General features: G+C 40.5%; 1 protein-coding gene across 1 annotated transcript in view; it reads right to left on the reverse strand.

The window, feature by feature from the left end:
- TAF1C (TATA-box binding protein associated factor, RNA polymerase I subunit C) overlaps positions 1 to 15704 on the reverse strand; it is a 1469099-nt gene that overhangs the window by 1402961 nt on the left and 50434 nt on the right. The window contains exon 2 of the mRNA XM_044078672.1: positions 7097 to 7272. Coding sequence (XP_043934607.1) covers positions 7097 to 7234 — 138 coding nt within the window. The 5' untranslated portion in view covers positions 7235 to 7272. The remainder of the gene's footprint in view (positions 1 to 7096; positions 7273 to 15704) is intronic.

Consider the following 15704-nt stretch of genomic DNA (forward strand, 5'->3'; position numbering starts at 1 on the left):
GAGGAGAGATGAAAACGCTGGTCCTAGAACTGCGTTTGTGTGTGTATGTAGTTAGTAAAGTTCGTGGATTGTGCATTACAAATTTCTTCAAGTCACCTCGTATTTTCCATTTTCTGAGGGACCTGCATTGTGGATTCCAGTTACATTTTGGTGCTTTGCTTCACTTTTCTCGTTTATCAGTATTTCAACGTTGTTAAGTTTGGAATGGTTAGGTCTAAAGTTTCTAAACTGAGATTGTTTTTGTATAGAAAGGCAATACCACCAACTCTTTTCTGTTATCTACCTAGCCAACATATACTGTAACCTGGGGAAGTATTTTGTTGTTAGAGACATCTGGTTTTAGTTATGTTTCCGTTATATATCTAGAGTATATACAGCAAGGGTGGAATGCAATTCTTGACTCTTGTTCATGATGCTCCTGAGATGTACATTAAGTTCCGAACTTTTTCTGGGGAGACTTAATAGTTGTTGAGGCTGGGATGAGGTGTGAATATCTAGATGATTGGACTGGTTTAGGGGCCAGGGCTGGGGAAAATATCCCCACTAAGTATGAACTGTGACGCAATGTGAACTATGCATGTTAAGTATTTTCATATGAACTTTTCACATTTCTGTGTAACACTAGGATAAGACTGTTGTTTGAGTAAGATAAATGGTACATGGTTTATTCTTGTGGGATTATAGATAGTTGGTGCTATTATTAAATCTGTATGTTTTAACTGCAGTGGGTGTGGGACGGGGGCAGTGTACGTAGATTGTGTGTTAAAGTTCTGTATGATAACAGGTTATGTGAGCCATGACAAACGGAAATAGCAGGACTGATGAACAAAGTTATCACATTACTTACTACTTTTCCTTCTGATCTAAGTTAATAATGTTATGGGTGGGTAGGAATAATTGTCAGTTGTAATAAAAAATGAAAGCGGCATCTTTAGAAAAGTGTAGGAGCAAACTACATAGAAAAATGGAAATTGTGGGGAAATATTTGCAGAATAATGTTTCAGAGGAGCAGTAAGGTTTAAGGTTGGCAGGAATTGGGCAATTTATGTAATGCTGGATTGAAGATAATTATACATTAAAAAATCTACATTACTAGTTACTGCAGACTGAGATGCTTCAGATATCCATCCAATTTGTCAACTATGAATCCACTTACCTGCATCACATCCCACTCCACTAGTACAAAGATTCATTCTGACCTTGAGAACCTGGGCCCCTTTCTGCCGGTTATCCCATGTCCTCCAAAGTAAATATGGGAAATGTCTCTCATACAATTTTTCCTTTTTAACCTTACCCAGCACTTCCTCCAAAAACATGTCACTGTTTTACTCTAAGGCTGGGATTCAGGTACACTGTCACACAATTCTTCCTCTGATGAAACCACAGTCACCTTTCACCACTATCCATTCCTCTGCTTAGAGAAGTTATATTGCATTCCTCCACCTGCAGTTTGGATTCAATAATACCATCTCATCTAGCCCTCCTCAACACAGCCACACATAGTCTCTTTAGTAAAGGAAGCACATATTTCAAAATTAACATTCTGATACTAAATGACATACCAAGTATGGCTTCCAGGTTTCTATCCATAATATAAAAAATAATAATCATTCACCCCTTATAATATTCTGAGACCCAGGGAACTGTGTTTCTGATAAAACTGAGGGGTTAGATCAAAAGCATGTGCATCTATTATGCTGATGTTTGGGAATAAAATGTATCACTTGCCTATCTGCAGCAACTGGATTGTCTGGCTTTCAAAAATATGAATTCCCAGATGCCTGAAAGAACACTAGAAGAAGAAAACAGTAGTAAGACTGGCATATCATTTCTTCTCCTGCCATACTGTTCTTGCTTAAGTTTGTGGTACCCAGGAATTTGTTGCTCCATGCTGCTAACTTTCTTAAAAAATTCATTAACGTTGAAGTCACAGAGGACATGAAGTTTTCTAAGGTAGTGGGAGCACAGCAGAATTAACAGCAGTCGTATTGTTTTTCTAATCTTACACCCCCAAGTGTGCCAAACATATGTATGCCAGTTTGGGTTTGCTAAACAGATCACTCTAAGCCAGTGCATCTTTTAATACTTGTTTAATATTAGCTGGGTAAAGCTGATTCCTCAACCACGTCTTCCAACCGACCGTTGTGAATACAATCAACGAATCATAGGCACACTATAGGGCTCCAACATCCATCAGCTGTAGATGTAAGCTCCTCCAAATTGCCTAAGTTGGGACATGGTCTACTATGGATGCTCAGTTACTGAGAATAATTGTTAAATATGTCACTTAGCCCCAACAGACTAGATGGCTTAATTTAAATTTGCCTGTCATATTTTTTATGCCTAGTTATGCCTCTGATGCAAGAACATGCAAACTCCTCTAGCAGCTGCACATTTAGTTTATTTTGTAATTGTTTATAGAGCATTTAGAGAAATTACTTCTTAAGGAAGATAATTCCATGTGGATGGTACTAGTTTGGAGAACAGACATTCTCCTATCACCTTTCTGAAGCAATGTAGGATGTGATTTATGGCATCCAACTGTCTCTAAGTGACTAAGAAAGGCCCTAACAGAGACAGAGTGTGGACTTCAGACAGTAATATTGACCAAAAGGTATAACTATGAGTATCACTGATGCTCTGCTCAGTAAAGGTTAACCACTGAAATCCCTTACGCAAACTGCAGTGGTGTATTCTGCTGTCTCCTAGTAGAACAACATACTGACTCTGGAAAATGTAGATGTCCAAGCAAGGAACCATGGGGTACTCCAATGTTGACAGTAGTAGAGTTGCAGCAAGAACCATTACTATAATATATGCAAAGAGAAAGGAATAGGAGGATCCTAAGTGAAAGACCAGCACTGGTAGAGTTTTTATTAGAATCTAGAACAGAAGCTGCCGTTAAAAGGGATAATTAGTAGGGCATATAGAATACTGCATGATAACTAAGGTTAGAAAGGACTGGGAAGAAAGACTGGTCAAGCAATATACAAACAATGGGAGGATATATGCATGGCTCCCAAATATACAAACGTCTGGACAATTTAGGGCTTTTGCTTTGAAGTGTTTGCATAAGTATTTTTAAATCCCAATCAAAGAATTATTTCCTCCGGTAGATTGCAAATGTTGGAGGTACAACAGGGAAGAAAGAGGCGACTGGGAACATATTTTTAGGGGAAGTGTACTGAGCTGGCAGTCTTAAAAATTCTCCTGCAGACTAAAAAAGCAAACTGGTGTAACTAATGAAATGTTTCTTTTTGAACTATTACACAAAACTGGAATTGCCTAGACACATTGAAGCCTTCCTGAGTTTAATTCTGGTGGCTGCCAAAAAAGCAATTACTAGAAAATGGAAATAAAAGTCTAAACCAACCATACTAGAAGCAGTGACTATAGTAAAATAGATAAAATAACTGGACATAAGATCTTTAGAAAAGGGTAGGAGATGGGAATTGTGGGAACAATATATTGAATAATGTTTTGGAGGAGGAATGAGGTTTAAGGGAAAACAGGAATTGAATGAGCTATGAAATGCTCATTTGACAATAACTGTATAAAAGATTACACGTGATGTATAATGTTTGCAACTAAACATGTCAATATGGTTTATTTTCAGTTGTATGATTTTTGGAATTATCGTTTATAGCAAAGGCAAAGATGTTTCGTCTTAAAAAAATAATAATTACTGTAAATTTGGAAAGTTTCATTTTCTAGACAGCTTTTGAAACAAAGGACCTTACTGCTTCCAAAATTTAGCCTGCCAAGTTTGTTAAGAAGTAATATGAATTTATCATTTCAACGGGTGCTGTTATACTGACAACCAAACTTGCTGTCTGTCCTTCAGTGTACAATACAACCAAGGTGCTATGGCTGTTTCAAAAGTCATGCTTTTCTTAGGACAGCAGACCATACCATATCCACACACATTCATGAAACTGCGAGATAAAATGTGTCAACCAGAAGATTTGCTTCATCTCCAACTTCATACCCTCTCACCTCCACCCGCCCCCCTGGCCATACCAAGTAACATAATCTCTCCAACTATCAGTAAGGAGCAGATCTTAGACACATCCAAGTCCAAGAATACAGCTTTGATGGTTCCTGATAATATCCCAAGATGCTTCCTAAGTAGTATGAAATATGACTTATCAGGGCCACTGGTGTCACTATTCAACCATTGCCTCTGCACAGGCTCTACGCCATGTGAATGGAAGATTGCAATGGTCCACCCCCTGCACAAAGGCAAACCATCAACAGATCCAAAGAACTACACTTGTTAGTCTGACTAGTCACATATGCAAAGCCACAGAAAGAATTAATCACAAAAAACAAAGATATTTAAAACCTTTAGGCACTGGACCCAACTAGTTTGGTTTTGTCAAAAGGCAGGTCATGCCTACTAAACCTGGAAGATTCAATGAGAAGGTCACCAAGGCAATTAATGAAGGCAAAACATAGCACACTGCTACCTTAACCTCATTAAGGCATTTGATACAATTCCCCACTAAGGTACTGTAAACAAACTCACAGAATTAGACATAATACCCTATGTAACTCACAGCATAACCAACTGGCTCACAGACGGGACCCAGGAAATCAGGACTAGGGAGACCTCCACGAAGAGGGCAGTCACCAGTGGAGTCCCCAAGGGCTCTATGCTAACTCTGCTCCTCTTTGGCATCTATTTTTGCAGAAGATAAGGCCAATGTCAAGGGCCAGATGTCTTACAAAGTATGCACAAGAGTGCAAGCTAAAAGCAATCAGAGCCCCCCCCCCACCACCAAGATTAAAAGAAAGGTCCAAGACAAATGACTGCTGCCAAATCCACAGATTAAAAACTCAATCCCAGGAAATGCATAACAGTATCTTTTGAGGAGTCTGACAGCCAGGAAAACAACCTCATTGATAAAGCACCCCTGACAGTAAGAAGACACAGTAGTCAAGGATTTGGAGACCCATGTAGACAATGACCTGGTTTTACAATCAAACACAAGACAGATAAGAATCATTCTATGTCATTCAGCATATAAGTAAGGGTATGGCATCCAAGTACATAGAAGTCATCTTGCCATTGTACTCCATCCTACCATAGAGTATAACTTTTCCTTAAGTATTTATCTGACCAGGTACATGCAACAACTGGAACATCCCCCAGAGATTCCTCACAAAAGGAATACAGGTTGTAAATACAATGTCATATGCAGATTTTCTCAAAACCCCATCTATATACTTGGCTTCCTACAGACTGCTGAAAGGTGATTTATGCCTAACATACAAGACATCTTTGGATCATACTTTGAGCCTTTTGTATATATCCACAAAACAAATAGCACCAGAACTACTAGATTTAATTATTTAAACTGTGCTTGAAACTTAAACAGGACATGTTAGAGGGAAATGGCCATATCTTGGAGACAGGTACCTATAGAATTTCCATTCTATGAGATAGGGAAGGGCTCTGCTTCACATGGATGGGAAGCCCAAGTGTATTCAAGCACAACCTGGACCAGTGACTGGGAAATCAGAAATGCACCCCTTATCTGACACTTATGTTTCTGGACAAAGACAGATGTTAAATCATGCCCTAACACACACCATTATTACCTCTAAGGAATAACTTGTGCACTACATTTTGGGTGCATAGCTAGGCTTATAAAGGTTCCAGCGGCCATTAGCCCAGTACACACCTATGAACCTATAAGACAAATGTTGAGGGAAGCACAGCAGGAAAGACCCACAGAAGTGAGCTGTAATGATGCATTACAGGGATCAGGGAAGAAAGCAACAGCTTGGAGTGCTGGGCAGGAAAGACCCACAGAAGTGAGCTGTAATGATGCATTGCAGGGATCAGGGAAGAAAGCAACAGCTTGGAGTGCTGGGCAGGAAAGACCCACAGAAGTGAGCTGCAATAATGCATTGCAGGGATCAGGGAAGAAAGCAACAGCTTGGAGTGCTGGGCAGGAAAGACCCACAGAAGTGAGCTGTAATGATGCATTACAGGGATCAGGGAAGAAAGCAACAGCTTGGAGTGCTGGGCCGGAAAGACCCACAGAAGTGAGCTGTAATGATGCATTACAGGAATCAGGGAAGAAAGCAACAGCTTGGAGTGCTGGAGCAGTCCTATTCCCTGCAGTCTTGGTCCAAGGGGTTACCAAGGATGAAACTACTTCTAACGGATTGGTTTACACAGCAGGACCTTCATCTGTCACACTTAAGAGACAAACTTCCAATGGCTCCAAGATCAACAGTAGGACTTATACTGGTTCCTCACTAAGACAACATGACCACTGTCACAATAGATATATGTCAAGATATGTATTAATTTTATACCTGGTATAGGAGAACTCAAATACCACATCTTATACCAAAGAGGGATTCTTCTCCAGAGTAAGCCTGCTACCTGCCTGCTACCTGAAACTGAAGACGAAGAACAGTCTTTCCTTGGTCTGGAAGCAAAAGGCTGTGCAGGTTTGGCCACTCTGCCTAGTAAAAGTAGGCATACATTACTACACCTCCACTTTTCTAAGTGGTTACTCACCCCTAATAGTGAGGGGGGGGCCTTCCACAAAATCCAATACTTGACAAAGAGCTAATTTCTGTCTGGCCCCTTCTCAGGTTCTTGGTCCTTCGAATCTGCCATAACCAGGTTTTCTAATGAAAATCTGAAGACTGACACATGCTTATCAACTTTAGACATTCTTCAAAAATAAACACAATTTTTTTTTAATTTTCTAACTTTGCTGGTTTTATTAACAGATTTAAAATATGCAAGCCAATGTATTTTATGGGAGGTTCTTGAATAGTACAAGCACTATGAATTAATCTTTTGGTGCAAATCATTAAGGATACATTTTAATAGATGGTGTAGGGAAGTCACTAAAGTATTAGTTTAAAATCACATTTTATAGTGCTACATTCACTAAATAACAGTTCAGTTTTAAGATACCTCGCTCCTGAAAGTGAGAAGTGTATGATCAGTAACTACTCAATTAGTTATAACAAAAGCACACTCAGGAATATCTTTAATAAAGACTTCTTGTAATTACAAAAACATAACATTCTTAAAATATTGAAAAGGTAACTTTTTCCCACTTACCCTGCTTTGACTTTTGGCAACTGCTTGCATATGCATGTATTCTCCCCAGCCTGAAACTACAGGAAAACATGGCATCTCTCTCCTAGGGGGACCCGAACCATAAAATCTGGGGAACATGGAATGAGGAAATGGTTCCATTTTCAGACCTTCGAATAGTCACACAAACAACTGTGTAACTGTAAAACACAAAGATGTAGAAAGAAAAGGCAATGACTACAATGTCAGACATAATGGGATCACCCTACATCAGAGTTTATCAAACCAAAACAAAAAAGAAACAGAATGTGACATTCCACAAAGAACGTCTTCACTTAAAAGGACACATGCAAATGTCCACATTTCAAAGGTAACAGCCAAATGTCAAACTCCTCTTTGTGCTTATATTTCTCTTCATTAAACCAATCACTATACAAAGCCCTTAAAAGATGAAATGCAAAACACTAACAGTGTAAAAACACACCATCATTTTATTACACTTTCTATCTTATTACTCTTTCTACCTATCTCTTCATAGATACTTTGAGTAGAAGAAAACCATAGGGTTACGTTTCGCTGCACATAAATACTCACCTACCTGTGAACTGTACTTGTAAGTGCATGTTATGACACAATTCTTCAGTTTATTTATTTTGTGCTATGAACCAAGACCATGGCAGAAAAGATCCTTAGACTAGCCTATCTACCTGGTTAACAAATATAAGAAAAATAAAATTAAAAAATAAATAAATAAAAATAAATATACTACACACAACTCACATTGTGCAGAAACAGGAATGGTCAACTCCTTTGGTCAGTTCCCATTTTACCATTATAGTGCGAATGACTCTGTCAAGAATGCTGAACAGAGGCATTAAGGAAGTTTATTCTAAGTTTCAGGGAGTCTAGGTGGGAGAACCTCCGCTGGAAAGACACTTGTTTTCATATAAAACGTTCTTTTGAACTTAGACTGTGGAATGTTAAGCTGACATGGAAGTGTTCAACTTTATCATAAACTCACAGATAAGTTGTTAAGTATATAGGTTCATAGGTAGGTAACTAGGCTATCGGCCCAAGGGCCTACGTAAGCCTAGCCAACAAGGTTCCCTGGCTTATGCCACCCAAGAAAGTTATTTCCCTGTGCCATTGTCGAACAGAAAAACAGAAGTGATCCCCGGGGTGCATTTCCGATTTCCCATCCACTCATCAAGATTTTTCTTGAAGAGTGCTAAAGAAGAACTTTGCTTGACATAGATGGGTAGCCTGTTCCAGAGTATGGGAAGTCTCTTGGGACAAGAATCTATCCCTCCAGCATGTCCTGTTTATTGTGGTGAGAAGGTTTAGGTCCCTAGAGCGTGTAGGTGTATTATGTCCAACAGCTCTGGGTTTGACATAGCTTATATATTAGGCAGAGATCACCTCGGAGTAGTCGATATGCTATGAAGTAAAGCTGGAGTTTTTTTGAGACGGTTGAGGCCAGTAATCCTCTTTGTGAGGTACTTCTGTGGCCTATCCAGCTGCTGCAGATGTCTTGTGAGGTACATTCCAAAAAGGGCGTTGTACTCTATAATGGGTCTAATGAATGTGGAGTAGAGAGGAACAATGACCTCCTTTTTCCTGGACGAGAACCCTTTTATGATGAGGTGTGCCACGTAGAAGGACTTCCAGACTACTGTGGCGATGTGATTATCAAAGGAGAGACTACTGTCCACCTGGGTCCCAAGGTCTCATCACACATTCGGTGTTGAGTAAATTGTTGCCTATGTGGTAGTTAATGGGTACAGAGTGTTTACCAAAGGGGATGGCACTGCACTTTTTTGGCAGTGAGCTTGAGGCCATGGCTCTTACACCAGGCACCTGTCTCAGCGAGAACCTTCTGTAGGATGTCCACATCATTTGGGGACTTGGCTATGGCTCCTAGTTTGCAGTCATCTGCGAACTTCGTTAGCCAGAGGCCTTCTGTGTTAGCCTGTACTTCAGAGAAGTAGATACTAAACAGGAGAGGTCCTAGGATGGAACCCTGTGATACTCCACTTTTCACTGCTTTGAGGTCAGATTTGGAGTCTGCAACTTTTACAGTGTGGGTTCCGTCAGTGAGCCAGTTGGCAACCCATCTTGTGACGTAGGGATTTATACCTAGTTTAGTGAGTTTAGCTAGAATTCCAGAATGGGAGAAGGTGTCGAAAGCCTTGGCGAGGTCAAGATAGGCTGTGTGAACCACCTTACCCTCATCTACGGCTTTGGTGACTGCCTCAAAGAAGTCGATCAGGTTCAGGAGGCATGATCTGCCTTTCGCAAACCCGAACTGGGTGGAATCCAGAGTTTGGAGGTTACCAATTTCTTTGTCTATGAGTTCCATGATGATACGTTCCATGGCCTTGCAGACCAGGCTCGTCAGGCTGATAGGTCAATAGTTCCCGGGATCAGTGGCGGCTTCTCCTTTGTGGAGTGGGATAACTGTTGCTGTGCGCCATTCAGTGGGTACAAAGCCTGATGCGAGGCTATTATTGAACATGGTGCTTAAGTGGGGAGCCAGTTTGTTCTGAAGTTCATGTAAAACACAGCCTGGGATGCTGTCCAGTCCCATGGGTGCTGTGTTTTTGGCTTTAAGAGAGTGCAGCTTTTACCTACGTAGTTGTGATTACAGGGACTCTGCATTCTTCCTGTATAGATATGGGCCCTTCAGGGGTTGGGGGTGGGGTAAAGTTAGCACTGAACCTATCTGCCAGGATGTTGGCAATATCAGTTGCTTCTGTAATTTTCATGCCGTTGTGCTGTAACTCAGAGCAGATCTGGGTGTTGCCATCGAAATTCTTGACATAGCTATAGAATGCTTTGTGGTTATCCTTAGAATTAGCAGCGATTTTGTTTTCGTAGCTAGCTTTGGAGGATCTTATAAGGGATCTCAGCTTCTTACTGAGGCTGACCAGGCAGCACCTCCACTCAAGGGATTTTACTCTCTTTTGTAATAGTTTTTTCCTTTTGTTGTACAGTTTGTTTATGGCAGGGGACCACCAGATTGGCTTCCTTTTTTTGGAAGATAGCGTCTTGGTTCTGTTTGGGATAGCACGATCCATGCACTCATGTAAGTAGAGTGTATTTGTGTAAGATTCAGCAGTCGTAACTGTATTGTCCATCTGCATGGGTGTCAAAGTTCACCACTTCTGTCTTAAGAAGCATGAAGCTGGCTTTGAAGAAATTTTTTACTGTGGTTTCCTTAATGGGGGGTGGGGGTGGGGGCGGGATGTGGATATCAAGGATGATTAGCTTATGGTCGGATCAGACCAATGAGGAGTTGACTTCAGGTGTGGAACACCGGTCACTCATGTTGATAATGACTAGGTCTAGGATACTGTTGCCCCTGGTGGGGGTGTGGATAAGCTGATCCAGGGCACTGGAGTTTATGAATTCCAGAATGCGATAAGCTAACGAGTTGGTACACAAGTAGTTTTCCCAATTAATGGTGGGGTAGTTGAAGTCACCCATTATTAGGGTGTTTGGTTGAACCCTAACATTTTCCAGTACATCAAGAAAAGAAGAGTGGAAGTCCTGGGGCATGGTGGTAGTTTTGTAGCAAGCTACAATTTGGATTGCAGTTTTGCCCAGAGTTAGTTGCACTTGGATAACCTTGGATGCATTATGCTGAGCAACTAGCCTGGAGGTGTGGATATCCTTAATGAATATGGACACACCACTGCCTTTGGTGTTTCGGTCCAGGTTACATGGCTGAAAAGTGTGGTATGAGTTATAGCCTGGTAGTGCAGAGGTGCTCTCTGGAGCTTTGAACCAGGTCTCAGTCACTGCACAGATATCGATGTTCTCCATTTTAACGAGTGCCTCGAGTGAGTGCATTTTGAGATTTAGACTTCTAGCATTGAGTAGCATTACCCTCAGGTTTTGCTTGCCTGTTCCTGCTACAGTGGTGAATTTGTCATTTGAACCTTGCCTAAAAAAGGCACTACAGGGGCAGCAAGAGCCTTAGCCAGTATCCGGAATCCCAGGGGCGACAGGTGCAAACAAAATCTGTGGCAAAGCAACGTGGTCTGTCGACTATGTCATCGCAAGCAGACAGATACTGGATCCCCTTAGAATGACACTAGAAGTTTAGCCAATTGTTGAAGTCAATCATTTTATCCTTGTACTGCGGTTTCATTCTGGGAGATGGCAGAATGCTACTCAGGGCTAGGGTCATACTTGCCTGGGCAACATGATCAGAGAGCTCTTCCATGTCTCTTTTCATGTAGTCCAGGGAGGTACCTCTCAGGTCATTCACACCAACATGGACAATGACAGTCATATTTGTACTTGTTGTGGAGTGACCCGAGTGTGTGGGTTATGTGGCGGATCCTGGCACCAGACAGGCAGCTGACAGTAACCTTCTTCTTGTTTAGCCTGGTGAGTGGGACATCAGTGTGCCTGACTATATAGTCACCTATGACTAGTGGGTTGGGTAAGTTGTTTTGCCTTACTGGCTGTGGTTGAGTGGCACACTGAGCCTGTGGACTATGTGTCACTTGGGTTGTGTTGGGGGATGGAGGTTGCTTGCGTTTCTGCTTTGGAGGTATCTGTTGCTTAGACAGATTATTATTGAGAGCCTCCGCGAATGTTTTTGTGTTACTATGTGTGGATTTGGTGGTGTAGATTTAGTGAGACTATGTGACGAGTGTGGTGTGGTGCAAATGTTTACCTTCTCCTCATGACTGTCAAGTTCAGTCTTGGTTGGAGAGAGCTTTATCTGCAGTTTGGCTAGATAAGTGCATCTCTCACAGGTTGTAGTGTTGGGTGGTAGGAGGAGAGGGTTGTCTGTGTACATGAGGCAATTTCTACATTGCCTCAAGATGCCCAGATTCATCAGATAGACAAGAGAGAACACTGGGAGCTGATCCTTGGACACGCCTGAATAAAAAACTATTTTCCTCTAGATAAGTGAGGAAAGTGAGTACAAGAGCTGTTTTTCTCTAAGCAAGTGAGAAAAGTAAGTACAAAAACTGTTTTCCTCTAGGTAATGAGGAAGGTTGAGTGCTATAGTAATTAGTAGCTTATTTAGTGCTTACAAATTCTGAACAAGTGCTGAGCACGAATAAGCAAATTTAAGTGCTAAGACTAAGAATCTGTATCTGCACTAGATGAGTTACAGGACAGAAACAAGTGCAAATGCAGGCTTCCAAATCAGAAAGTTGAGAGAGATGGAAGAGATTGCCCAAACGGCCAATAACTACAATTTCTGGGCCAGAACCACTCCTTATGTGGTAGACAGGTTACCTAGTGCTTACCACTCTCACGGATAAGCTAGAAGGCTCCAACACAGAAAGGCTTGGGGGGGCTCAGAAGCTTACATACAGTCCTGGATACAGCAAATCTGTATCTGGAACACTAGTTACAGGAAAGGTAGGAAACAGGCTTACAGTTTTTTTTTTTTTTTTTTTTTTTTTTTTTTTTAAACAGAAAAGTAGCTAAAACAGTAGGAAAAACAATTCACATGCAGTGCAAGCTAGCACACTTAAGTATGTAGCAATATTAGACCAAACACAGTTTAAAAAATGCAATTAAATTAAAAAGGACTAAAAGCAAGTGCAGAAAGAGTTTATTAGGTAGAATGTGGTAAAGAGATGGGACTGGGGGAGTGTCCCAGATCAAATCTACAGTGGGGCGGACAACTGCAAAAGCCACCAAATTTAAACTACAAGCCAGAAATAGGGAGGCTGGGTGCAACAAAAAAACAGTTTCAACAGAGATCTAAGCAACAATTAACAGTACAAACTTTAAAACCAAAAAATATATACTCAGCTCTGTATATCTGCAGATAGACTGGAAGGCAGTCTCTCAGAACACAGGTTCCAGCAATTAAATATATTAAATACACACACACACACACACACACACACACACACAAATATGCTTATACACGTACGTAAATTGGTCAACATCTGTTTAATTGACAATACTTGGTCGAATATAAAAATAGCCGATAGGTGTGTGAAATTGACAATTCCTAGGTAGGGGAATATTCCCTTAATAGGTTGACAGGTTACTACTAGGTTAACTGTTTTTGTGGGCCATTTTAAGTCTAGCCAGTTATCCCATGAGATAATCAAATCCTGCACCGTGTGTCTGCAAGGTAAACAACTTACCCATTGCGGTTCCCTCCCAACCCTTTAAATGTATTCTCCACAGTGGAAGTGGCCACAGCACATTTGACATGGACACTGAAGTGTTACTTGTCTTTCCCTGGGGATCGTGCAGGGGATGTTGTTTATGTTATTTTTTGAAGTAATATTTGCATGTGACACGAAGCAACCTCAAAGCATGCGAATAAGGAAGGCGACATTTCCCTTTTCAACAGTGGCTTACCTTCAAGATGGCAACACTCGGGTTAGCTGACCAACTGACAGCAAATCATACATATGGATCAACTTCACCCCTTCAAAGCGGCAACTTTTCAAATGAAGACAAAGCCAGTACAGCTGCTCGAAATTAGTGGATCAAACATATCAGCTTCAAGATCATGGTACAGTGGGGATCTGGAATTCTGCCCTGTACAATCTCAAACATATAATTAACAGGGGGTATGCCCCTGAAAAAAAAAAAAAAAAAAAAAAGGATTACGATGCAAACTATTTTAGTGCTATGACAAGTTTGAAGTTGTTACTTTAAACATGTCACAGACTCGCACGTGTGTGTGCAAGCGCACCCATGTGCATACATATATATATATATATATATATATATATATAGATAGATACACACAGTGTGTGTACATATATATATATATATATATATATACACACACATATACACACACACACATACACACACACATATACATACACACACACACACACACACACACACACACACACACACATGCACACACACACTGTGTGTGTACATCTATACATACATGTGTGTTTGTGTATATGTGACATCCAGATAACATCCCACTGAACTGCCACCAAATAATGTGACGTCTCCCACTAACCTGGGTCAGTAATCAAGGAGCTTCATTCCTCATTGCTGATTCCAATGTGAGACTGTCACTTGAGCAGGAGAAACATTTCACAAGTTGTGGACAGCAATTAATAAAGAGCTGAAGGACTGTATCTGGTAAAGGAATATGGCAAGAGTCAAGTGGGATACACCGATTCTTCCAATTGAACAGGGTAGTTTGGGATTACCAGATTCAAAGGGGTATTTTAGAGGTACACAGCTGAGGCTCCTATACATAGCACAAGCAAAAACCTTTAATACAAAGTGGAAAGGGATGATGATGAAACAGGGAGGAAGCTCAAGAAACAAAGAAAGACTGGGATTTTGGATGCATATCGTTAAGGAGAATAACAATAACCATATAGAATATTATCTTCATAGTAGCAGAAAGTATTCTAAGAACTAAGCCAACAAGGGAATGGAGAAAGGAGATTCTGCCAATAGGGATGACTGCAGTTAGGGATACAGACACAACACACAAACAGGTGGCTGGAATTTATTAGAGAAAACTGGCAAAAGAACCACTGTATTTGCAGCAAATAGAGAGGGAAATAATTTATCTGGACTGCAAGCTAGACATTGCCTTCCCTATTACGGATCGATATCAGAGTACACGGAAAGAGAAGGAAATAGGGGCAGCCTAAGTGAAAGACCAGTACTGGTACAGTTTTTAGTAGACTCTAGAACAGAAGCCGCTGTTAAAACAGGTATTAGCAGTGCATACAAAATATTGCACGATAGCTATAAGAATCAGAGGAGGTTAGAAAGGGCTGGGAAGAAATAAAGTGCAGATCAAACTCAATTAACTTAATTTCTTGATCTTCGCTTTGGATGTCTTGGATTCAAGAAGAAAAACTCTGGAACTCTGGCAAAGGATGCCAAACCAGAGCAGCTCTAGTTAATTTGATGCATAAAATATAATACATAATCTCTTCCATTAAGAACAGGCATTGCACTTTTTCTTAAAGATAAAAGTTAACCGTTTACTAAAAGCATGCAAGCTGTTTCACATTTGGGAGGAACACAGATAAGATAAAAACAGCAATCTGTGTAATTAAGAATACAGGCTCTAACATGCACTTTGGCATGGTTAATCTTCTATTTAGGATAGAAAATACTGCTGAGTGCAGCCATCAATTTGATACAACTACTTCTATTTGGACTGAAACTTTTTGGAAAGGTATATATAGGTTTTTTGCAAGTCAAAAGGATGGGTTGAAAATGCATTTTTTGAGTGATTTCATAGAACTAAAGACTGGGAAATTGCAAGATGGATTCAAACACAGATGAGAAGCAGCAACCATATACAACATCAGCCTGACAAACACTAGTGTATGAATAGAAACTTAAAGCTGGAAACATATTCAAAGTAACTGTTATGTATCTGTGGAAGTAATACCTTTTTATGAGAATGGCTGCTTTGTCAATGTTAACAAGGAATGTAAATGACCTTTTAGGTCTAGACAAAAAGTAGATAGCAATGAATGTTAAGTGTTTGGTGCAAAAAGCAGGAGATGCATTTGGATAGAAATGAGCATAAAATAAATGATTTTTAGGTTGAAAATTAATTCAGGACAACAGAAAAGGGGAGTAACAACACTAGGACGTGCTCCAACACTGATGGGGGAGGTACAATAATGGTAGG

The sequence above is a fragment of the Protopterus annectens genome, chromosome 1.part1 (genome assembly GCF_019279795.1).
Source record: "Protopterus annectens isolate FY-2018-M chromosome 1.part1, PAN1.0, whole genome shotgun sequence".
Classification (NCBI taxonomy): Eukaryota; Metazoa; Chordata; order Ceratodontiformes; family Protopteridae; genus Protopterus; species Protopterus annectens.